The 25411-nt window shown below is 44.1% G+C and overlaps 1 protein-coding gene across 3 annotated transcripts in view; it reads right to left on the bottom strand.

The window, feature by feature from the left end:
* Window positions 1-25411, bottom strand: part of LOC142158671 (uncharacterized) — a 117466-nt gene that overhangs the window by 55133 nt on the left and 36922 nt on the right. For all 3 annotated transcript variants that reach the window (XM_075212873.1, XM_075212875.1, XM_075212874.1), the window contains exons 6-7: window positions 8949-9085; window positions 5855-5977 (exon numbers count right to left, since the gene is read on the bottom strand). In XM_075212873.1, the coding sequence (XP_075068974.1) occupies window positions 5855-5977; window positions 8949-9085 (260 nt within the window). The remainder of the gene's footprint in view (window positions 1-5854; window positions 5978-8948; window positions 9086-25411) is intronic.

Genomic DNA, 25411 nt, shown 5'->3' with positions numbered 1-25411 from the left:
ATCCATATTTGGCAAGTTTTAGTTTATAATCTATTGACCGACTCAGACACCCCTTCATAAAGACAAAGGCTGCATTCAGATTTCTTTTGACCTGTTCTTGGGAGCGACATTCTCCACAAGTGTATTTATTATGCTGAATTCTACATCCGTTCAACTGCATATAAAACATTATTTTATATGCCATTATTTTGTTTTTCCTGATTGTACATTTACAAGTAACTACTTTTTACCTGTTATTATTCTACTATTTATATGCCTTTATCTTGTTTTTCCTGATTTTATATTTACCAGCAACTACTTTTACCTGTTATTATTCTTGCCTATTTCCATTGTCCTTATTACCTCTCCTTCTATTATTCCTTGCCTTCCACGCCCTAATTGGTTATTGTCCTCCATCTTGCTATTGTCTCCCTGCTTATTCTTACCTATTATCCACTGTCCTTATTATCTTACTGTTCTGCAATCATTCTTACCTGTTTTCATTGTCCTTATTATCTCACTGTACTGTTGTTCCATGCCCTCCACGCCCTAATTCGTTATTATCTTCCACCTTTTCATTGTCTTCCTGCCATTGTTCTTACCTGTTTTTCACTGTCCCCACTATCTCACTGTTCTGTTACTCTCTCTCCCTACTATGTTTCCCCGCTCTCACTCCATACCCATACTCTCCCCCCGCCCTACCTCTCCCGTTCCTCCCCGCCCTCCCCCGCGCGCTGCTCATCTTGCTAAGCTCATCCCCATTACCCCCCTCTCCTCTCCCCCTTTCTTCTGTGCCCTCTGGAATGCCAGATCCATCCGCAACAAGCTGACTGCTATCCACGACCTCTTTCTATCCAACTCCTTTAACCTTCTTGCCGTTACTGAAACCTGGCTCTCCGATTCTGATACTACTTCCCCCCCTGCCCTCTCCTATGGTGGCCTCTCCTTCACCTACTCCGCCAGGCCTGGTGCCTGCCCAGGCGGTGGAGTTGGCCTCCTCCTCTCCTCCACCTGTACTTTTCGTGTCATTCCCCCTGAACCCTCCCTCTCCTTCTCCTCCTTTGAAGCTCACTCCATCCGCCTCTTCTACCCCATCCACCTCCGCGTCACTGTCATCTACCGCCCCCCTGGCCCCACCTCCCTCTTCCTTGACAACTTTGCTAGCTGGCTTCCTCACCACCTCTCCTCCGATCTCCCCTCGATCATTCTCGGGGACTTTAACATCCCCATCGACAACCCCACCTACCCTGCTTCCAGCAAACTGCTCACCCTCTCTTCCTCCCTTGGTCTCACCCAATGGACCTCCTCCTCTATCCACTGCCTTGGGCACTCCCTTGATCTTGTCTTCTCCTACATATGTAGTCTCTCCGACTTCTCCATCTCTCCCTTTCCTCTATCCGACCACCATCTTCTCTCCTTCTCTCTCTCCTCTTCTCCCCTCCCCCTGCCCAAACCTACTCTGTCCATACGCAACCTCGATGCTCTTGACCCTGCCTCTCTGTCCTCCTCTCTCGATAACCTCCTTTCTCCCCTTTCCTCCCAGGCGGACTCCCTCTACAATCACACCCTCACCTCCGCTCTGGACGCGGTCACCCCTGCGCACTCCGTCCACCCCGTTGCTCCAAACCCCAACCCTGGCACTCCAAAAATACTCCCGTACCGCCGAACGTCACTGGAGAAAATCCCGCTCCCTGGCTGACTTCCTCTACTTTAAATTCATCCCTCTCACTGGCTAAACAATCTTTCTTTAAATCCCTCCCCTCCCCTCCCTCCTCCCCGACTGCCTCCGATTTCGCATCCTTCTTCTCCTCTAAAATTGAGGCCATCAGACTTGAAATCTGCTCCTCCACTCTCTCTTCCACCCCTCCCACTCTTCCGTCCTCCCCCCCAACCACCTTCCCCTCCACTCCTTCCGTCCCACCACCAGCGAGGAAGTCCACTCTCTCATTTCATCCTCACCCCCACTACCTGTCCCCTGGATCCCATCCCTTCCCACCTTCTTCGCTCCCTTTCCCCCATCACCTGCTCCCACCTCGCTCACCTCTTTAATCTCTCCCTCTCCACTGGCATCTTCCCCTCCTCCTTCAAACATGCTCTCGTATCCCCCATTCTTAAGAAACCTAATCTCGACCCCACTTCTCTGTCGAACTATCGCCCCATATCTCTTCTCCCTTTTGCCTCCAAAATTCTCGAGAGGCTCGTCTGCAGCCGTCTCACCTCCTACCTTTCTGAATACTCCCTCCTTGATCCTCTCCAGTCTTGTTTCCGCCCCCTCCACTCCACTGAAACTGCCCTGGCTAAAGTCACCAATGACCTCCTCTCTGCTAAAGCCAGGGGCCACTTCTCCATTGTCATCCTCCTTGACCTCTCTGCAGCCTTTGACACCGTTGACCACCCCCTCCTCCTTCATACCCTCCAGTCTTTCGGCCTCTCCGGCCCAGTCCTGTCCTGGTTCACCTCTTACCTTACTCACCGATCCTTCTCTGTCACCACCTCAGTCTCTCTCCCCCCGTCCACCCTTCCAGTCGGGGTCCCTCAAGGCTCTGTTCTGGGACCCTTACTCTTCTCTCTATACACCTCCTCCCTGGGTGAACTCATCAGCTCCTTTGGCTTCAGCTACGACCTTTACGCTGACGACACTCAACTATACCTCTCCTCTCCTGATCTTTCTCCCTCCCTCCTCTCTAGGGTGTCCACCTCCCTCTCTGCCATCTCCTCCTGGATGTCCTCTCGATTCCTCAAACTTAACCTTGCCAAAACTGAGCTCATAGTTTTTCCTCCCTCTCATACCTTATCCCCTTCTGACCTTTCCTTCACTGTCGACAACACCTCTATCTCACCTGTCCCCCAACTTCGCTGCCTTGGTGTCATCCTCGACTCCTCTCTCTCCTTTGGCCCCCACATCCTCTCTTGCTAAATCCTGCCGCTTCCAGCTGCGTAACATCGCTTGCATCCGGCCCTTCCTCTCCCAAGATGCCACCAAATGCCTTATCCACTCTCTGATCATCTCCCGCCTGGACTACTGCAACCTCCTCCTCACTGGCCTCCCCCACTCTCATCTCGATCCCCTTCGATTTGTTCTTAACGCTGCCGCTAAGCTTATTTTCCTTTCTCGACGCTCCTCTTCTGTCTCCCCCTTCTACCTAGTCCTTCACTGGCTCCCATTCCCCTTCAGAATCCTCTTTAAGCTCCTCACACTCACCTACAAGGCCCTCGCCAACTCCACTGCACCCTACATCTCCACCCTCCTCTCTATTCATGCTCCATCCCGCCCTCTCCGTTCTGCCTCTGACCGTCGCCTCTCTTCCCCCCCTTATAACCTCCTTCCACGCGCGTATCCAAGACTTTGCCCGCGCTGCCCCCCTCCACTGGAACAAGCTCCCTCCCTCCATCAGAACTTCCCCTAATCTGTCCAGTTTCAAACGGGCCCTAAAAACCCACCTTTTTCTTAAAGCCTTTCTATCTCCCACTTAACTTCCTACCTTATCTTCTGCCTCCATCCCCCCTACTCTCCCTCTCTCCCCTGCGTCTCTCTGTCTGTCCGCCCCTCCCCTTAGATTGTACGCTCCTCTGAGCAGGTCCATCTCTCCTCCTGTTTCCACCACTTCTAACTCTGCTCTCCAGCTACTTAGCCCTCCTCCTTGAGGGTCCTCCACCCCACGTCCACTCTCGCTTCCTCCTCCCCCCTGGCGGTCTCCCTGTCTTCCGCGCCCTCCTTCTTGGGCCCCGTCATTTGCGGATCCTCCCTCCCCCTTCCCCGCCCTCTCTAGCTGTGCATTGAGCTTACTGAGTTGCTGTGCTTACTGTTTACTGTGCTGTCTCCCATTGTATTGTAATTTGTTTGTCTCTGTACGGCGCTGCGGACGCCTTGTGGCACCTTATAAATAAAAATTTATAATAATAATAATCCGTTGTCTGAGATTATCGCAACACATTTTTTTCTGCAAGAAAGGATGAAATGACTGAATTGCATTCCAGACTGTCCTCGTTTCCATAACATTTATGTGTATTTTCTTTTAATCATGTGACCATGCCCCTGTGCTACTTTTGACAGGAGAGGAGACGCGCAGTCTGTGACACTGGAGTCAGTTATTATCCAGTCTGGTTATGAATGGGATACTCCCCATTCCCTTAGTTTTGGATTCTGCCACCAGTTGAGAGACTTCCTGTTGGTCCTTGTTATTCAAATGATGTGATCCCAAGATATTTGTCTTTCATCCCACTTAGTGAGTAAATCTAACTGGAGATTGTGCATGTGCTACCTTGCCCTTATAATCTGATGTTGAACTTGTAATTGACCAGCTAAAGAGTTCATCTTAACTTAACTCCACTTCTGTGTCTCTCCATCACTGAAGGGATACATGCGTTCTAATCTTTTTCTGGTTAGACTGAGACTTTTCCACTGGATCCCATTCTTTATTAATTAAATTATTTACTACCTGTTGCACAGAAAAAAAACCTCTTTTACTACGTTCCTTAAGTAGGGACTTCTGAACTGTTGTGAAGGATGATTCTTCATTTATCTCCATGGATTTATACATGTGCTTGAGCAGAAATTCTGCAAAAAGTATCAACTAGCAGTCTCTGGGTAGCCAGACTGTCTCCTTGGCTTGCACCACCAGTGGTGTGTCAATGGGACCATTAAAACTTGGTAACCCCTACACACTGAAAATAACAAAATTGCTACCTGTCCTTTCTAACTTCAGAAAAAGGAAAATACACAGGGCAAGAGGAGGAGCTTCAATATATACTACCAGAGGACATTTCTAATTTCCTGTCTCTACCCAGAGCTACAAGGGGATTAACCCATTGTAATGGCTGCCATGCAGGATAGAAGAGCTAAAGAACATGCAACCGATTTCCTCTGCAGTGTTGTTATGAAACGTATATGTTTCGCTATAAATCTTGAGGTTAATGAATACACGGACTAGAACTACCCAATTTCTTACAAAAACTATTATACAGCTGCATGTAGATACACTTAAAGCTGCCACATTCTCACACAATATTTTGAGCTTCAAGAATCTCAACAAATTTGTTGCCAGCATTTGAGTGTTCTTAAGAACAGCAAAATTGTGCTCCCCTCTATATGAGGCTCAGTGTCACTATAAAAGTCACTTACTAAGATGGCAACCAGTCTTCAAAGTTTCCAGTTTATAATAATTAAGATTGGTTAAAAAAGGTTCTGGTTTCCCACATTGTACATAACCTAAATAAGCATATCCATATGTAAGAAGTTAGTTATTGGGCCTATTTATAAAAACAGGAAGCCATCAATGTCAATTGTAAATTAAGGCACATGAAAACCACCAAAATAAAACAAAGAATGAAACCCCCCCACCAGGATTATTTATATAAAATTTCCAAACTATGCTGTGCAAAAAAAACAAGGCTTTCCCTCCTTCGATACAGAACATAATACGGTCTTCTGGTATATTATTTAGATCACTGAAACATAACATTTTTAAAAAATGGCACACTTTCCAATCATATCTTAATCTATGTGGGGGTTTTTAGTTTTGTTTTTTTAAAAAAAAAAAATGAAGGATTTCTTCTGACATTACAACTTTTTCAAACTACACCGCACATATTTCAAATAACTTTATTTAGACCACTTCAGATTAAACTTTTCCACCATAGTTTTATAGACTGATTTAGACCTCTACATCTTATGATATTATCTACAGACATAATTTATCTTGCTTTTATTGGCAAGAGATTTTTTTTTAATTCCAAATCATGTGTCTGGCTATAGAATTACAGTTTACAGCTTCTAACACTATGGTATGCCATCATCTCTGGTGAAGATGTATAGAATATGCTTCATGCACATGCATAGCAAGTTGCTAAAAAATATCAATACATCAGGTCTTACGTCAAAATCAAGTGCTCTCTCTTGATGTTCGACTTCTGCGGAACGTGTTTTAACTATCCTTTTCTTCACATTAAATGATAAATGTTTTGAATATAAAGGAAACAGGTGTTCATACATCTTGCTCTGCAATACAAATAATAAAGTAATAAATTACCAGAAAAAATATTGACTGCTGCATTGCAGCACTTGTAAAAAAATACTTATAAATCATTCTATGAGTTGTCAGTGTAGTAATGCTCTGCTTACGAGACTAGCTTTGAAAGGAAATAATGTTTTGTATTACTGTTTGTGCAGTGTCAAATCAATGGTTGATTAATGTACTTGATTCTTTATCTAAGGAGATACTTCAGACAAAAACAACTATAAGCAACAATACAATTTAGATCTCTTGATATTCTGAATACAAATTATGCCATAGTTAAACAGTATAGAAGCCAACATTTAGAAGTCTCACTTGTATATTGCAGTAGTAGATAGAGGCAATTGTTCCAGTGCACCAGATATTGCACTCATCTTCCAGATCTGTGAGAGTAAAGGATAGATTGTATTATATAATATTGGTGGCCCTCTACCTTCAATGCAGGAGGAGGAACCATCACTCATCTAGGAAACCGATCTTTCACCACGCTTCTTCTGTCTGTCCGACTGGGGATGGTACCCAGAGTAAAATCCCCAGCCCCTTGTAGAAGGCCCTTCAAAACCTCACCACAAACTGAATCCCTCTGTTGCACACTCCATGCGAAGACCGCATAGCCAGAAGACCTCCATGGTGAAGATCTGGGAGAGTTTGAGTTTCTACAGTACTTTCTATGAGGCTGTAAATTAGACTTGCTTAGAGAAGAAATCCACTACCACCAGGATGTTGGTGTTGCCTTGAGGTCAGTGATGAAATTCATGGACATATGGGTCCATAGCCTGTTTGGAATGACTAGGGGCATCAAGAACTCGGAAAGCAGTGTCCGTGGTACCTTGGTGAATGCACAAGTAGGGCACAATTGGATGAAGGAGGCAACATCTTTCCTTACAGTGTGCCACAGGAATTCTCAGAGGACCAAAAAGTCTTCCTGATACGAGGATACCCAGCCAATTGTGAGTCAAGTTCGCAGAGCAGAACCTGCAGCTCACAGCTGGGTAGAAAAAAAAAATCTTTCCTTCTGGTGCCCTGGGCACCTTGATGAGCGCTACTGTTGCAACTTTGATCCTGTCCAGCAGCACTGAAGAAATAGCTGCCCAGAATCAAGCCAGGAGGGAAAATTGTTATAATAAAGTCAAAGCAAATTAGGAAGAGCGCCCACAATGCCTGTTGAGTTTAAGCTCTCTGAATATACTGCAGGTTCTTCTGGTCAGTGAGGAAAGAGAAAGAATCTGGCCCCCTCTCGAAGATGCTTCCCCTTTTAAGCACCAGGATGATGGCCAGTAGCTCATAGTTGAGGTGAACCTTTAAGAAAACAAAGAGCAGAGGTGGAGTAGTTCCGTGTTGTCAATCAGTGAGAGCACGGTTCCCACTCCACTCTGATGCATTCACTTCAAGTTGCACATAACGTTGACATTCTCATTGGCTATAAGCAAATGTTCAGGCACGAGTCATTCCAGCCTTGTATATGCATTTTGAACTCCAACTGATCACTGGGTTATGAATGTAGAACCAGGAATAACCCAGGATGTCTGGGCTCTTGGGGGTGTAGACTGTGCTGAATAAGAACAGCTCCTGGTGACCACAACCGACACACTTCAGCACCTGGATGGTTTTGTAGGTTACCAAAGCTGGGGTTATGGGATTTTAGGAACCAAATAGTTGTTCCAACTTTCACGTGAAGTCTATCAAATTCTCCATTGCTCCAGAATTCAAGAAGGCCCTAGTGTCAACGGAACAGGACCCCCAAAAAAGGGAGATGCACAGATGAAAATGAAGAATAGAAGGTGGGGGGAAAAAAAGTGTCAGCAATACTCAACAGACTTGTCGCCTGTTTCAGTGAGCAACTCCATTTCCAATGGCTTAGACCTTTTTAATTCTGGACACAATTTCTTCCAGTGACCTTGGCTCCTGAGCTGCATGGGCTCCTCAAAGTTCTCAGATGTCTTGGCACGGATTATCTGTTGCTGGCGAGTTGACAGGAGATGGTGAGAAGCCGCCTCTTTCCTCCGAGACTCCTGAATGGGTGTGTCAAGCAGAATGCATATGGCAAGGTCCCAGCAAGTGAGCTCATCTTTATTTGGGCAGGCCTCGTCTGTCCACTTCCCCATCAGTAGCTCTGGCGTCTGTCTTCTAATTGCAGACGCCATCTTTTATTGCAGGAGTGCACATGCATCTTCCATAATCTGTTTTGGCTGCCTACTCTCTGCCCCTCCTTTTCCCCCAGCCTATTTAAGTCCCCTGTTCGGCAAGATGTCACCAAATCTTCAGGTCCAGATAGTCTGCTGCTGCTACATCATTAGGCTCCTGTTTCCTGTGCTTCATAGTGTCCAATAGTTCTCTGCACATCCTGATATTCAGTACTTCTCTGCTGTCCAGCTATCCTATGCCTATGAACATCCATAACACCTGCCAGTATCGCCTGGTACCTAACTGGAGAACTGCGACCTGCATGGTGCTAGCAGCAAAAAAACAAACATCTTTGCAGGGCTCACTCACATTATTACAATCCTATTTTCCTGAGTGTAACTGTGACACTGGATTGCTGTTTTTAGCAGAGTGCAGATTACAGGAATTGAGAGAAGGTGTTTCTAGCGCTCATAGTGAATAGTTTTCTGACTGCTGTCATCTGGAGCTAGTGTTGTGAATCCACACAGGTACAAAACTTGTTGTTTAGAAACCTAGTTCTGTGTGTGATTGCAATTTTCTACAGAAAAATTTCAGTTGATTCATATAGATCACTCAACACAGTAATACATAGCCTTTGTATTATAATACAATAATACAATTATTGACAAAAATGTCTTTATTTACTCTAAGTTAATGATTGCTATGAAAAAAATATTCCGTGCAACACCAGCATGAACACTATTAAAATAATCATAGTCAAGGTTTTAAAAATTATTATGCATCATTATGTAATAATTTTTTTATGACTAACTTAAAAATAAGTGTACTTACCAAGTATCTAATTCTATGATTGAAGGATCTGAGATGACTTATAATAAAAAATAGTGATCCTATCTTTTTGCACAAAGTGCACTTGAAAGCATCTGGATGATCATCTTCTGGAAACAACTGTATTATGTACTGTAAACCTAAAAAAATAAAAGAAAAAGCATCACTTTCACCGTTCGATCTCAAGTATAGAATAAAATCAAACAAATCAATGTAATGACTATGAACAGCAGTTCTCAAATGTGGCCACCAGAAGATTTTGGCTTACTGCACTAGACAAGCAGTGGGTAGCTAGGCAATGTAGTGAATAGGCCAAAATAAAATAAATAAAATGTCTTATAGGTAGAAATGCTGGCGTTTGAGTGGTGGGTACAAATTCCTCTTTAGTGGCGGCAGAAACAAAAGGAAGAGTAAACATTTGAGGGAAGCAAAATATTCTGGTAAAATGGGAACGTGTAACATTTTGTTGCAAAGTACGGAGTTTGCGCGCCAGCAGGTGTAATATGCATACTTAGTGGTGTAATATGCATGCCTAATGCATCAAATTTTAAGGAATAGTGCAAAAGTGAGAATTTACATTGTGGAGTGAGATAACTGAAATGGAGGAGAAAACACACTTTTAGGGGAGTTACCTTCCTGTGTACACAGTCATTCGCACTCTGCAAAGGGCATTTTGCACCCTCTGCAAAGCTGGTGGACATCAGCACCCATGTAATAGAATGTATTCTGCATCTTCAAGTTACACTTTGAAGGAAAAAAGCATATCTAGATGCACTTTGTTCAACTTGATAAAAAAAGCAGTCCTGATGTTCCCTTTCTCATGATTTATATAAATTTAAATGAAGCTAAAATGAGCAGTAGTTTGGGAGAAACGTTTTAGTTAATAAAAGGGGTGGTTCAAAAAAATATAGCAGGGTGAATTTTAATTTGACGTTTACACTTTTGCAAAGTGAGCCTCTTCAGATTTTTTATGTCTCCTTGCAAAGTGCCAGCCTAGCTTGCATCGGCAGCTTTCTCCACTTACTCCCACCCTAAAGAGGCATGTGCAGTTGTAACATACACCACATGGCCAAAACTATGTGGACACCCAAACATCACTGCCATATGTGTTTGAACATCTCATTCCAAAACCATTATTATTATTATCATCATTTATTTGTTAGGCGCCACAAGGTTTCCTCAGCGCCGCACATAGTACAAACAGTAGACTATACAGGGTATAACAGTACAGAACAATAAACAAAAAGTACCAATACTTCAGAAACTCCAGTCAGGCAGATGCAATAGACACGGAGCAGAAGAACGGGTAAGGAGACAGGAGGGAAGAGGGCCCTGCTCATGCGAGCTTACATCTTAAGGGAGGGTTAAACAGACCAGGCACAAGAGGAGCCAGTTGAGGGAATGGGAGAGAGGGGAGAATGAGCGGAGGAGATGGGGGTTAAGTGGATGGTTGGTAGGCTTTGAGAAAGAGGTGAGTTTTGAGTGCACGTTTGAAGGAGCACAGAGTAGGAGAGAGGCGGATGGAGCGAGGGAGGTCGTTCCAGTGAAGGGGGGCTGCACGGGAAAAGTCCTGGATTCTGGAGTGGGAAGAGGTGATCAGAGTGGAGGAGAGGCGGCGGTCATTGGCCGAGCGCAGGGAGCGGGCGGGAGTGTGAATGGAGAGGAGGTTAGATATATAAGGGGCAGTAGAGTGGGAGAGAGCCTTGTAAGTGGTGGTGAGGAGTTTGAAAAGAATTCTGTAGGGGAAGGGGAGCCAGTGTAGGGCAAGGCAGAGAGGGGAGGCATAGGAGGAGCGGCGTGAGAGGTAGATGAGTCTTGCGGCCGCATTGAGTATAGAGCGGAGGGGGGAGAGACGGGAGTGGGGGAGGACGGTGAGGAGGAGGTTGTAGTAATCCAGGCGGGAGACGATGAGTGCGTGTATGATGGTTTTGATGGCCTCCTGAGATAGAAAGGGACAGATGCGGGCGATGTTGCGTAGTTGGAAGCGACAGACTTGGGCAAGAGAATGAATGTGGGGGGCAAAAGAGAGAGAGGAGTCAAGGGTGACACCCAAGCAGCGGAGTTGGGTGACAGAGGAGATGGTAGTGTTATTAACGACAATGGAGAGGTCATGCTGGGATGGGAGGCTGGGAGGAGGAAAGACAAGGAGTTCAGTTTTGGAAATGGTGATTTTGAGAAAGCGCTCCGTGGGCATTAATTTGCTTAATTTTTGCTGCTAGAATAGCCTCCAATCTTCTGGTAAGCCTTTTGGAACATGACTGAGGCCTGGTTTGCAGTTGGTGTTGCAAAAAGTGTTCAATGGGGTTGAGGTCAGGAAATGGAGCAGGCCAGTCAAGTTCTTCCACACCAAACTCAGGAAACCATTTATTGATGGACCTCACTTTGAGCACGGAAGCATTCCTGAAACAGGAAAAGGCAATCCTCAAACTGTTGCTACAAAGTTGGAAGCAGACAGTTCTCTAGAACGCCATTGTAAGCTGAAGCATTACAATTTCAGTTGACTAAAACTAAGGGGCCCACACTGAACCAAGGAAAAACAGCCTGTGCCTGGATCACTTATAAATAACTTATTGTATAAAGTTAACTTAATAGCGCAGGGCGTCAATTTATGTATATGCAAATGTACTGATTTTTTTTTAATATTGTCTTGTATTTCAGTATAGAAAATGTATTTGTTTCTGAGACAGTGCCAGCTGAGGAAATTGGATTTTCGTAACTTTTCTACAGGAAGCCTCATGCTAAATTTAATGTGAAGCGACCAACATGTTTTTTTTTAGCCTGAAAGCACAGCAGAGAGTCATTACCTGTTATCCTGCCTTTTTAATGCGAAAGGAAACGTCTGAACATTATGATTTAGGGTATCACAGATTAGTATAAATTGTGTTTAAAATTCAAGTTTAAAGAACATCTCGCATCCTGATTTTAATCTTTGAATGAAGGGAGTTTTTAAACCTAGTCAGAAAAGGGTGCAGGTTTACTCCCTGCCAGGCTGTGTCCAAAACTGTATTAAAAAAAAAGCACTTTTTGACCATGTAGCATTATACCATCTGTAACATCTGGAGAGATCGCTAGTTCCACAAACTGGCTGTGTAAATGTCCTTATTAGGACTATTTGAGCTAAAAAAAAAACTATCACTGATTCAAAATCTGTTTTGCCACCTACTTACCTGCGGAAATTCCTGTGACATACAGATTAGACCAATCTAATCAGTTATCCAGCTGTTCTGAGGACGGGACCCAGCATTCCACTACCAATGCCCTGCCTGCAATCTTGCAGCTCTGGCCAGTGTGATAGGCCAGGGGGAACTATCCACAGTAACCCTGATCTAAGAGGAAGAGGTCAGAGGCACCAGCCCAGGTGCCCAGTGAGGTGGTACACCAGCAGCATAAATTACCCAGAAGGAAGCAGTTCTAGGCGCCAGTGTAGGAGCCTAGTGGTGGCAGCAGGCTCCTTCTACTGCGACAGGCGGGGCGCACTTAGGAGAAAGAAAGGGGACGGTGGCATATCAAGCCCAAACGGTCCACAACACAACAGACAGGGTGGCATAGGAGGTCCATCCTGTCACACAGCCACAACCATTATTCCTTCTCCACCAAACTTTAGTTGGCAGTACACATTCAGGTAGAAAATATTCCCCTGGCATCCTCCAAACCCAGATTCGGCCATCGGACTGGCATATGCTGAAAAGTGATTTGTCAGTACAAAGAACACGTTTAAAGAGGTCAACTGTGATATGCTGTACAGAATTCCAGTTGATGTTTGGAATTGCGTATGGTGATTGGAGGCTCGTTTTTATGGCTGCTTGGCCATGGAATCCCAAACCACGAAGCTCCCGACAAACAGTTCTTATGTCGACATTGCTTTGGGACGGAGTTTGGAATTCGGGAGTGAGTATTGCAACTGAGGACAGAGTATGTTCACTCAAGTTCTCGCTCTGTGAGCTTGTGTGGCCTACTGCATCGTGACTGAACAGTTGCAGCTCGAAGAGGTTTCTACTTCACAACAACAGCACTTATAGTTGACCATGGCAGCTCTAGCAGAGTAGAAATTTGACAAACTAACTTGTGGCATTCTATGCCACAATGAAAGTCACCGAGCTCTTCAGTATGAACCATTCTACTGCTAATGTTTAATTATGGAGATTGCAAATACAGAGCCCGATTCATTAAGGATGGTAAGGCAAAGTAATTAGTAAGTTTTCTCCTGGACAAACCATGTTACAATGCAAGGGGTGGAAATTAGTTTATTATTTTGCACACAAGTTAAATGCTGTGTTTTTCATGTAGCACACAAATATTTGATAGCTTATCTGTACACTGAAATTTAAATTGATCTACAACATGCCCTACCCCAAATATAAATCTGCTCACACATTTTAAATTTACATCCCCCTCCAATGCAACATGGTTTTGCTAAGGTGCAAAGTTACTCATTTTTTTTTTTGCTTTACTTTCCTTAATAAATCAGGCTACATAGTGTATGCTTGATTTTATGCAGTTCTTAGCAACAAGTGTGGGTGAAATAGCCCAATACCCTAATTAGAAGGTGTATCCACGTACTTTTGGCCATGCAGGGTACCTTCAAGAAAAGTAAAGCTTTCAAAACTAAATTGTAATAATGTATTTATGGCTATATAACGCTGTCAGACCATGTAGAAAATATACATATTTGATACGCTTATACTAGGGAGAACTAGCTAGTTAGATTGTTGGATGGTAATTTTCCATGGTTGCACCAATTGCCTAAATGTAACTTTGGAATTAAAAAGTCTTTGGTTCTGTCCCATGTTAAGAAAAAGAATCCAGCCATAGCGTGCCTAGTAGAAACGCATTTGGAGGGCAGTAGCACTCTTTCTCTTAAGCGGTCATGGGTGGGTTGGGCTTACCATTCCTCACAGTCTTCTAATTCTAGAATGGTGTCCATCCTCGTTAAGAAAAATGTACACTTTGTTATGGAGCAGGTGCACACCCACCCATATGGTCCCTTTGCATTTATACGTGCTACGATTGATACTGTACCCATTGTTATCTTGGCGCTGTACGTTCCCCCTCATTTTTGGAATGATGTTCGCAGGAAAGAATCTGCCTTTACAGCACTCTCTGCGGATACTCCTGTGCTCTGTGTGTTGGAGATTTGAAAAAATTTGATGGATGACGGACTTCATAGGTGGAGTGAGTCTGCTTCTGCCTGGGCCATCCCCTTTGGGCTCACTTTATTTGCCAAATTGGTAACCAAACTTGGTCAGACTGATGACTGGAGGTTCAGGTTCCCACAGGCTCAACATTTTTCCTGCCAATCAGTGTCCCATCATAGTTTGCCCTAGACTGACTTAGCCCTGGTCTCCAATACCCTGCTCTGCTTGACTGGGGAAGTATATTTGTCTAGAGGAATCTAAGATCATTCACTCCTATCCTTATACATCACCCTTAAGCCAAAAGGTGACGCCAAATTCTGAAAATGTAATCCTTTTTGGCTTGCCCTAATGGGTATGGGAAGTATACTTTGGGGACAATTCTCATGCAGTCAGCTCCTCTATGTTGTAGCTCCGGCCTCAGAGGGACTGGACTGAATGGACCATTTACTTGACAAGTCAAATGGAAATTGCTTTTCTCCAGGCATGCTGTGTACGACGATCAGGGTATAAAAGTGGAAGTATGCTGGTCTGTTTATCCAAAACTGAATTGATACTCACAGTGTTGACATTTCTGAGGTGTTTCAGGCATTGAAGAAGAGTGTGTGTGAGTGTGTGTGTACTTGCATTTATATGCTTGTGGAGACATTGACCTGTTTACACACCAACACTGTGGGGACCCAAGTCGTAGAGGAGACAAAAACTGAGGTCCCCACTGAGTACAGTACATGGTGTTCTGCTACCATGCAAACTTCCAGGCAAAGAGATGAATGCTGTAGGCTTCATGCACTGTGCAGTCTGCCAAGGCTTGTTTGCAAGGAAATACCTGTAGTGACACTTTAAGAGAAGTAAGCTAAACCAAGGAGTCAATAAGCCCACACCTGGCAAAAACAGAGTCCACTCACTGTGCACCTTTGCTCAGCCTGTTCCACCTGACATCAGTGGTGGCTTTTGGAAGCGCTTGAGTGACATAACCCAGGATGAAGTCTTACTCGCAGTCAAAAGTGACCGATGCATCATGCAGATGGGGCAGCATCTCTTCAACCGGGTTAGTTCAGATGTTGGCAGGCACAAGTACATCCATCAGAAGCTTAGAGAAATGGGCAGGCTATTGCTACAAGCCAGAAGAGCTACCCCATTTAAGAGGATGGAAGACTTTACCACCCCTTAAAACTTTATGCACGTAGTAGATGCTGTGAAGCTGGTAGCTGGCTAGGAGGAGGAGACAGGTACATTTAAGACGCCCTCACTGGCACTCAAGGTCGGGCACGGCCTGCAAAAGATAGCGAGGACTGTGAAGTGCCGAGCCATGGAGGGCTGCATTGCTGCGGTTGAAAACACACAAAACTTCAAGAGGATATACGAGGCGAGATGGAAGGTGTTGATCTCATCGGCTACCTTGAAAACTCTTAAAGAGTCCAAGTCTAACATGCCTCAGTTCTTACCTTTCACGGAAGATGTGAAAATTATGCACGTGTACCTTGATGAGAATCAGAAAGAATACCAAAGTGGACTATACACCGAGCCTATGGCTAACTAGTGGGCACTGCTTGCAAGTCACCCTGGTGCAGGTGATCTTGTTCAATCGAAGGAGGGAAGGGTAATTTTCCAAAATGTTGCTGACTACCCTAGCGCTTACCGAGGTTGAGAGAAAGCTCTGCCGGCACTTCACTCGCATTGAAATCCCAGGAAAGCGAGAGAGAAAAGTCCCCATCTTGCTGACACCAGCCATGCAAGCTGCAATAGAACTTCTCACAGAGAAGCGTGAAGAATGTGGAGTGGATATCCAAAATGTCTACATGTTTGCCAGACCAGCTGCCTTGTCACACTTCAGAGGCTCCGATTGTACACGCCTGTTTGCCTGAGAGTGTGGGGCAAAACATCTCCACACACTGTCTTCCACGGGGCTTCAAAAGCACGCTACCACTCTCTCGAAGGTCCTCAACCTAAACGACACAGAACTGGATCGGCTGTGTTACCGCCTCCCAGAATGTACCCTCCAACTCGCCAAGATCAGCAAACTGTTAATGGCTCTCGAGAGTGGCAGACTGGCCGAATTTAAAGGCAAGAATTTGGACGAGATGCAGATTGATCCAGACAGAAAGTAGGAAATCTGGTGTCTAATATATATGCTTTTGAATTTTACATTGGTCATTTACATATCTATTTATTTTCAGAACCGGTCCAGCTACTGAGCAGCATGTCGGATGATCAGCATTCCCCCATGAAAGTGACACAATCCCCCATGACAAAGACACAAGTGGTCAAGCGTTTGGTAGACACTTCCATGTCAGAAGAGAGGCAGTGTATGGACCTGGCAACACAGGACAAGTGCACAGCAATGGCACCCACAGGTAGGCGTAGCATGCAATTTCGCTAGGCATAAAAACTATGCCTTCTCTGCATTTTGCAGAGCCGTAATGGTCACTCTACTTACTTTCAAGTTGCAAAAAAGTGCGGAGGAAAACCTGGGACAGAGAGGAGGTGAAGGCTCTGGAGAAACACCTGATGAAGTTTGTAAAGACAAGTCGGGTGCCCGGAAAGCGTGATTGTGTTGTATGCCTCTTGGCTGACCCAACCATACTTTGGAACTGGTTGGAGGTGAAATTCTACATAAAGATCCGCATATCAGCTTTACAAAGGGATGATCAAACTTGTTGAAATGAAGCGCAGTGGTTGAACAAGGCTGTAACCTCCATGGCTAGGTGTTTGTGTAAGCAGGCATGCAGATGTCCTCAGATGACCAAAATACTTGAACCTTTGCCCACAATTGTTATTGTTTATTAATTTATATATGTGGATGTCCTCAGACAACCAAAACACATGAAACTTTCCCCATCTTGCAGTCTGTGTCAGTACTTTATGAAAAGTCAAAGTGTAAATCTCATGTAGCAACTCTGGTGACAAACCGCTCCTACACATACCCATATGATTGTTCTATTGACAGGGCATTAGGAAAGGTGTGTCCCTATACGCCATGTTTCAGATATGGGTCCTCATAATGCAATAAACAGAAGTGTGTGTGTACACACACCATTTTACTTTCTTAAATAACTATTGAGAAGACAGTCATGGTTTCTCTCCTACCCCACTATGGCAAGGTACTGGCTTTTGTCTGAGGAGAACTTTTGTCTCTGAGCTAAATACATTAACATATCAAAACAACTGGCCTCCAAAGAGATACATCAGCTCATCCCACAGAAGTTTTGTGATTAACTTCTGAAGACAAAAATGCCTTTTTGGATCAGACTGTTTACACAGACACACATCCAGGATTTCTCTCCCTGCTTGGATCGAAAAATAGTAAAGTATACATGGGCACGTTTTGGGGCGTTGAAAACATTTTGAACATGGGAAAATAGACTTAAATGAGTGCAATGTACACTCTGTATTGCTAGTAGTTTATCGGTAAATGATATTGAAATGGGACAGCATGGAGTGTTGATATCTGATTCGTGACCAGATCACATTTGGTTAGTAATGATGTGATGTTTAAAAGTATATTCTTTGGTTTCCATAAATGTTGGTAGCTGTGTTATTGTAAATACAGTTTAGATTTAGTTATTTAGGACATTCTTTGGTTTGTGAGAAATGTTAGTGTGCTTAAAATTAATGCAGTTTACAAATGTGGCTTGGCGGCCATCCTAGCTGGTCGCAGCTTTTATGTGCTCCTCGTCGAGGGGGATAAAATCCGCTTATATATCGGTTGCTTTGAGTCTCCAACCCACCTTGTGAGCTTAGCATCAGTTGGGAGGTGTTCTCTCCCTACAGTAGAAATATGGTCTGGAGTCTGAGGAGTTTGGAGAGCCAGGGGTGCTATTCTGGGCCTGGCCGGGCCTGGATATGTGGCCGCCCATAAACTGGCGCCGGGTCACACGCCCTGCTGCCTCAAAACTACTGATGGGATATTAGAGACCAACAGCCCGCAACTTTATATTGAGGACCCCCAGACATTTGCGGTGGTTCCGCTAGTCGCTTGCTCGCCTACATCTGTCCCCTTCTATAAAGGTTGATAACTGCAGGATCCCTTGTGCCAGCTTTTATTGGGACTCGCCTGTCCTGGGTCGGGCCCGGTCCTCGAGTTGGGTTGGCCCTTCTGTCAGGGGCTGCACTCTGACGGCTTCTGCTCCGGCCGAGTGAAACCGGAAGTCATCAACATCGAACTTCTGGTTGTGGTCGTCCGGACCTCTGGCACTGATCGTAGGTGTCCAGCCCGTGAGGCGTTCTTTGTGGCTCCTCTTTCCTCCGCTGTCTGAGGCAGGGGACCGCCTGCTGAGATCAACGGTTTCAGCTAGTGAATGTCTGTTTTACCTGGCCGAGTGCTGGAGGTGCCCCAGTATTTACCAGGTCTGATTTGCTTGAAAAGCCCAACAAGAAACTGGATTCCTAGGTTAGTGTTTCACTACCTGCTTCATTTACACACAAAGCTAGAATCTCCAGTACTATTGACTCTTATAGCGTCTAATCTGAGTCTCTGCTGCCACCTTGTGGCGAATCTGCAGGTGCAGACACTATACATCACAAAACCTCCTTCTAGTTTCACTGTTCCAAGTTTACTTAAGATTATCCTAGGCTGTCAGGCTTGAGACTGCAGCGAGACCCATCTGGTTATACATTATGCCCGGTTTCTCTACATACTCCATGCTGAAATGATTCATTTGGGGCCTAACCAAGTATCCAAAGTTAGTGCTTTGCCTACCTACAAAGGGCTCTTACATGTTACTGCGAATTGGCTAGATGGCTGAGTGATCCATCCACTGGGGGGGAAGTAACATGTGACAGTCTACGTTCAGTCTCCTTATCTATATTTCTATCTGGTGATTTTGGTGTGGCCATCTAATGGGCAAAGGCAAGAAAGGCCAGCTCAAGCGGATTCCTGGAAAACCTGCTAATACATCCAGACGTCAAGATCTAAGGCAGTATTTACATTCTGCAGTTACACCTTCTGAACAAGAAAATTGCCCATCGTCTTCGCCAGAAGCTGCCAAGGCTGTAGAAATGGCTTCTCCAACTGATTCCACCTCCACTGACTGTTCTGTAAATACCAACCAGGATACTGGGGCGATCCTGCAATTAGTCAAATCTTTACCAACAAAGGCTGAGCTTCCTTCTAAGAGAGACTTTGAGTTACTGGAATCCAGTCTTAAAGATACAGTGAAGAAGGAGGTTGCCACTCTGCAAGCTGAGTTAACCTGTCTATCGTCTAGAATTTCCACGTAAGAGGATTTCAAAGAGGAGTCTGTGGCACGTCACGATCTTCATAGCGATGCTGTAGCTCGGCAAGCCCAAGACCTCCAATTGGTACAAAGTAGAGTGGATGACCTGGACAACAGGGGTCGCAGGAACATCTGAACGGCCAAGAGACGTGATCTGTCGTGTGCATTACTACGTACAGAAAGAAGAGATTCTTCAACAATCGAGAAAACTGGACGCCAGAGTATGAGGGTAACAGACTTCAAACTTTCAGGACCTTTCATGGAATACTTTGCAGATGCGTCGTATGATTAAACCTTTAACTGACGCATTATGTGCTAAGAACATTAAATATCGCTGGGAATTACCCTTCAACCTGCAAGTGTCTAATAATGGAAGGACGGAGTTTCTGATATCACATCAAGATATCAACCCATTCTGCTCGCAACTGGGCTTACAGGTGATGTCACTTCCGGATTGGCAACAGCACTTTGCCCAATTCTATCCGTCTAGCAACGGTTCCTGGGAAATGGCGGGTAGTCCCAGGTATGCTAGGAGAAGATGGCGAGATCCCCCAGAGTCCTCTGACACATATTCTGATGCTCTCAGCTGGTTCTATCTTTCACCTGTGCTCGATGTAACCAATAAACCACTGTGCCAACTAGTTACCCAGTTGGTTTTGGCTGGTGATATTCTAATTCAGTCAGCTTTCTTTTACTACATGGTCTTTTCTACACCAGTGTACTTACACTGGTTTCTTCCTGGTAGTTGTGGTATCGGAGTGACGGATTCCCACACTTGTCATGACTTTCCCCGATTTTTCTTCTGCCTGAAGATGAGCGCATAAACAGTTATTGGAGGAATCCTACCCAGTTCTTTACTTGATACTTCATTAAGCAAAATTTTGTTTTTCAAATGTCTTTATTGGCGTTTCAGAGTTCCTGGTCTACTCCTGTTGAAGGTTGTTTCAACCATAAGACTTGTTGTGCCTCTGTTACTGTTATTACTATTGTTACTGATATTATCTTTAAAGCTTTTATAATGTTTGCTACATTTAAAGGATGTTTCTGTTAGTCACTGATGCTAACCCCTCTTTTCTTCCCACACCGCAGTAAGAAATCCAAGAGATGGGAGTGGCTATTCCTATCCAGTTTCCCTGGAGCGGTTTAATTGTTTATTGCTCGTTATATCTTTGTTTGTCATTAGGTTTGTCTATGTTCATATTGTCTTTTTCCTTATGTGACTTTCCTTCCCCATTAGTGTTAATTTATACAAATCTCTCATCAACTACTAAGCTCATGGCTACTCTATATTCACAATTGCTAATTCAATTGTTTTGTCTGGTTGACATCGGAGGCACTCCTCAGATTTATGTAGACCCTCCATGACAGCCCAATTTAAACTGATCTCAATTAATGCGAAGGGTGTCAACCGCCCTGAAAAAAGATCACAGGCATTAAAAGAAATGAGAAATCTGAGAGCTGATGTAGTTTTCATCCAGGAAACACATTTTAAGCAAGGAATTGCTCCTCAGCTCTCAAATATCTTCTACACTAGCTCATACTTTAGTAATAATAGTGAGGGTAAGACCCTGGGAGCTGGTATTTTGTTCTCTAAAAAGACTCCCTTTTTCAGATTTCCATAAATTCCATCTTGTTGAATGAAGAGCACTCCTCATAAAATGCTGCCCATTTGATGTAACATATACTTTTGTTAATTTATATTTGTCGAATCAAGGTCAACCACTGTTTATATCGCAGGTTTTAGAAAAAGTTGCAGAGCCAGCAGACGGAACGCTTATTGTAGGAGGAGATTTTAATTGGTCCCTGCAACCAGAACTTGACACTTCCAATGTTCGGTCGGCAATATGCAGATCTCAACACTGTAAGGTTAGACGGGCAGTACATGAACACCAACTGGTCAACACATGGCGCCTCAAAACACCCTGGAGAGAGAGATTACTCTTTCTTCTCCCACCCACATAATATATATATATTCACAAATTGACTATCTGCTCCTACCACATAGGTTTCTTCCCAATTTGTAAACATCCATTGGCCAAATAACTTGGTCTGACCATGCACCTATATCTCTAACTTTCCAACTAACTCAATCCATGACCAAAAAATGCACCTGGCGCCTTAACGAACTTCTCCAGCAAAATACAGCACTCAGCTCTAGACGACTATGTCATTGATAATGATGTCTCCAGACTTACCATTTTGGAGGCGCATAAATGTGTCATGAGAGGAAAACTCTTTGAATTAGGTTCCCGCCTTGAGAGAAAGCACAGTTCGCCGAAATCAATTATTACAACAGATTTAGAAACGACACATAAATCAAATGTGACTAGAGACCTGTTGACTAGGTCGACTGAGACAAGGGCGGCACTTAATAAGTTGTTATACGATAAAGTTCAATTAGATTTTCGTAGGTGTCGCCACTGTTTCTTTCGTTGGGGCAACAGGCCAGGTACTATGTTCGCAAGGGCCTTGCGTAAACAACGAGCTAAGGCTTATATTGCATGGATCAAGGAAGCTAGAGATCGAGATTGTAAGCCAACTTTGAATATAGCTGATAGTTTCCATACCTATTATACCAAACTATATAACCTTGAGACACAGGTCAATGGCTCAGATGACACCACTCATTCAGCTCAGATTTCGACATATTTGAGGAAGGTCGGTTTTCCCCCTCTTTCAAGCGCTCATAGAGATAAGCTTGAACAGCCTTTCACTGAGGGGGAGTTGAGGGAGGAAATGAAACCTACACCCGCTGGCAAGAGTCCGGGCCCTGATGGCTTTACCATCTCTTATTATAAGACTTTTAAAGACAAGTTAATATCCCTGATGGTGCCGGCTTTTAACGCAATTTCCAGGGACGATTTTTTCTCATCTCAAAAGTTTGGAAGCGCACAACAGCGATTCCTAAAGAGGGGAAGGATCCCTCTCAATTTGCCCAACGTGAATATTAAATTGTACACGAAACTTATTGCAAATGGATTAAAAACGCTACTTCCAGAGATGGTGCATTCAGATCAGGTGGGTTTTGTTAAAGGTCGGGAGACACGGGACAACATCACTAAGGTGATAGATCTGATTCATCTGGCCTCACGTTCAGCAACAGCTTCAATGCTTTTGTCCACTGATGCAGAGAAGGTCTTTGACCGCGTAAGTTGGCCTTTTATGAGAGGGATCCTTGAACATCTGAACTTGGGTCCGGATAGTCTTTATAGAATTCTGGCACTCTACCGACAGCCTACGGCTCGGATTAAAATTAATGGTGATTTGTCGAAGCCAGTCGCGATGAATAATGTCACTAGACAGGGATATCCACTTTCACCACTCATTTTTGTGTTGTGTATGTGTTGTGTTGTGTATGGAGGCACTAGCTAGAGCTATCAGGGCCAACCCAAATATCTTGGGACTGCAGGTTGGCTAGAAAGAACACAAACTTGCTCTATTTGCAGATGATCTCTTAGCTATTATTACCAATCCAGTTGTCTCTTTAACCAACCTGGTCAGTGAATTTCAAAAGTTTGGCTCATCTAATTTTAAAATTAACTATAGCAAATCTGTGGCTATGAATATCAAGACCCCAACCTCAGTGGTGGAAGGGCTAAACTTGCCTTTCCTTTCATTTGGCAACCTTCCCAATTAAGATACCTAGGGGTGGTACTTTCTAGCGACCTCTCATGCCCGTTTGATCTCAATTTTAAGCCACTTTTCACGTACCGGCCTTTTGGTTTCAGGGCATTCAGCGACTAGCGCGGGACTTGGTATGGTGTGGGAGACGTCCTAGATTTAAACATGAGTTATTATTTAGACGCAGGCCTCCAAACTCCCTCACTTTTCCTCTTACTATGACGCAGCAATATTGGTCAGAATAATGGAGATGTCAGGTCAGGCCGAGTCGAAACAGTGGGTTGAAATTGAGTCACTTTCCCTAAAATCCCCTGGTACCACACTACTTTGGTTCTCCAATATTTCTAGGATTGCACATCCTACACTGGGTCCCACTTTAGCGAAATGGTCCAAGCTCCCACGTTTCGTCTCCAATCTTTCCACTAACCCCCCTATTTAATAATCCAATGTTCCCTCCAGGGACTACTTCATTAGCTTTCAAACAATGGTTTCAAGCAGCGATTCATCGTGTCGGCTAGTTGGTGGGAGCCACGGGGGTTCTTTCCTTTGCAGAGATCCAATCCAAATGAGATTGGTCAAATATAGAGATTTGGAGATAACTGCAGATTAAACACCTCCTGTCGGTGGGTCTCTCAAAACACTCATAGGAACTTAATGGTTTTCAAAGCCCTGTGTTGCAGATCATCCTGTGCCCCGCACTCCCTTTCAAAATTTATTATAGAGTGGGAGAGGGATCTAGGAGTCGAGTTACAAGATACCGACTGGTCCAAAATCTTAGAAGCAACTCATGCATGTTCTCCTAATATTTCAATTATAGAAACTCATTATAAAAGGTACTTACTAGGTGGTACAGATGCCCGGCTTATCTAGCGAGAGTCTTCTGCGGGGTGCCCAGCACTTGTTGGAGATGTAACCAGGGATCTGGTTCCCTTCTGCATATCTGGTGGAACTGCCCCATGTTGCAACCGTTCTTGTACTGGGTGGTGGGCATCTCGCGGAAGCTGCTTGGCCAAAATATACCAGATACTCCGGTGTTCTGGTTATTGAAAAAGTTGATATGCCTTTATCATGCTTTAAAAAATCCCTGTTAAAATTCATAATTTCGGCAGCAAAGGCAGTAATTCCAGTGAGATGGAGATCAACTACGCCTCCAAGTATTCAAGACTGGTCTAATAGATTGGAACATTATAAGGCTATGGATGAGATACACCTTTCAGCTACGGATTCGCTTGAAACGTATTATGCCATTTGGGGCCCATGGTTAGACCTTATAGATTCCCCAGAGTCCCTGATCTCAGATCTGACTAATTGATTGGTATTGTTTCTATTTTGCATTCTAATATTGACTTCGTAAGGCGGACCACATGGGTCTGTCTTGTATTTGGTATATACATAATTTGCTGGGTTAGCGGTGCTCTAAACTGAGGTTTTGAGTGAGGATTTTCGTTAGATTTCCTCCCCCACCCTTCCCCAATGTTGTTACCCATTCCTCTCTTCCCCTTGTCTTTGTATGTGTGTTTTATGTTATGAGGTTATTAGCAGCTATATGTATGGTTTGGTGTATCCCTTTTCTATGTACTTGATTCCATATTGGGCAGGTGCCATTCTTTCATTATTAATAGCCTACCATGCTACTTTGTTGGAATTGCATTTATAACCTGTTTGTGTTGTTAAAACCCAATAAAATTTGTTTTTTTAAAAAGTAATGCAGTTTAAGAGTTTGAAATTAGTAATACCTTAGGAGTCTGATAGTGCCAGTACATTAGACCTCCTACTTGAATAGTATTTGATGTGCCTATAATGCGGCTTCTCTGTAAATATCTGCTAGATAAATATTCATACTGTATTGTGCGACAGTGTATTAAAATCAACAACCAGAACTTCAATATATATTTACAGACTATAGTTGGTAGCTTGTGTTGCTGGAGTGTGCTCTCCCCACCCCTCACGATGTGTGGAGAAGACAGTGTGTAATGACTGGACAAACAGATGTGTGATGAAATAGAAAGACTCTTGTATAAGATATGGTAAGTGATACTGTTTTGTAAGAGGACTGCAAAAAAAATGCTTTGTTATACAGATGGATAGAAATAAGAAGATTTTTACTCACCGTAAAATCAATTTCTCTTACTCCATTGGGGGACACTGCGAGACATTGGGGTATAGTAGTGGGTGTGTAGTTTAGGCACTTATCAACTTCTTTGATCTCTACTCTCCTCCCCTACTATGCCCCTCCTTTCTCGTGGATACCTTAGTTTTGACTAACCAAGCGTATGAGAAAGGAGCGCCCTGAATGGCAAAGAATAGAGTTATACAAAGTCACATAACAGACTATTTACAGAGCAAGGGAGGGTGCGCAGTGTCCTCCAATGGAGTAAGAGAAATTGATTTTACAGTGAGTAAAAATCTTCTTTTCTCTTTCCTGCCATTGGGGGAAACTGCGAGACATTGGGGACATACCAAAGCTGCCCCTAAGGGAGGGAATGCTCTTGAACGG

This window comes from Mixophyes fleayi, chromosome 5 (genome assembly GCF_038048845.1).
Source record: "Mixophyes fleayi isolate aMixFle1 chromosome 5, aMixFle1.hap1, whole genome shotgun sequence".
Lineage (NCBI taxonomy): Eukaryota > Metazoa > Chordata > Amphibia > Anura > Limnodynastidae > Mixophyes > Mixophyes fleayi.
This window is presented reverse-complemented; position numbering and strand designations above follow the sequence as displayed.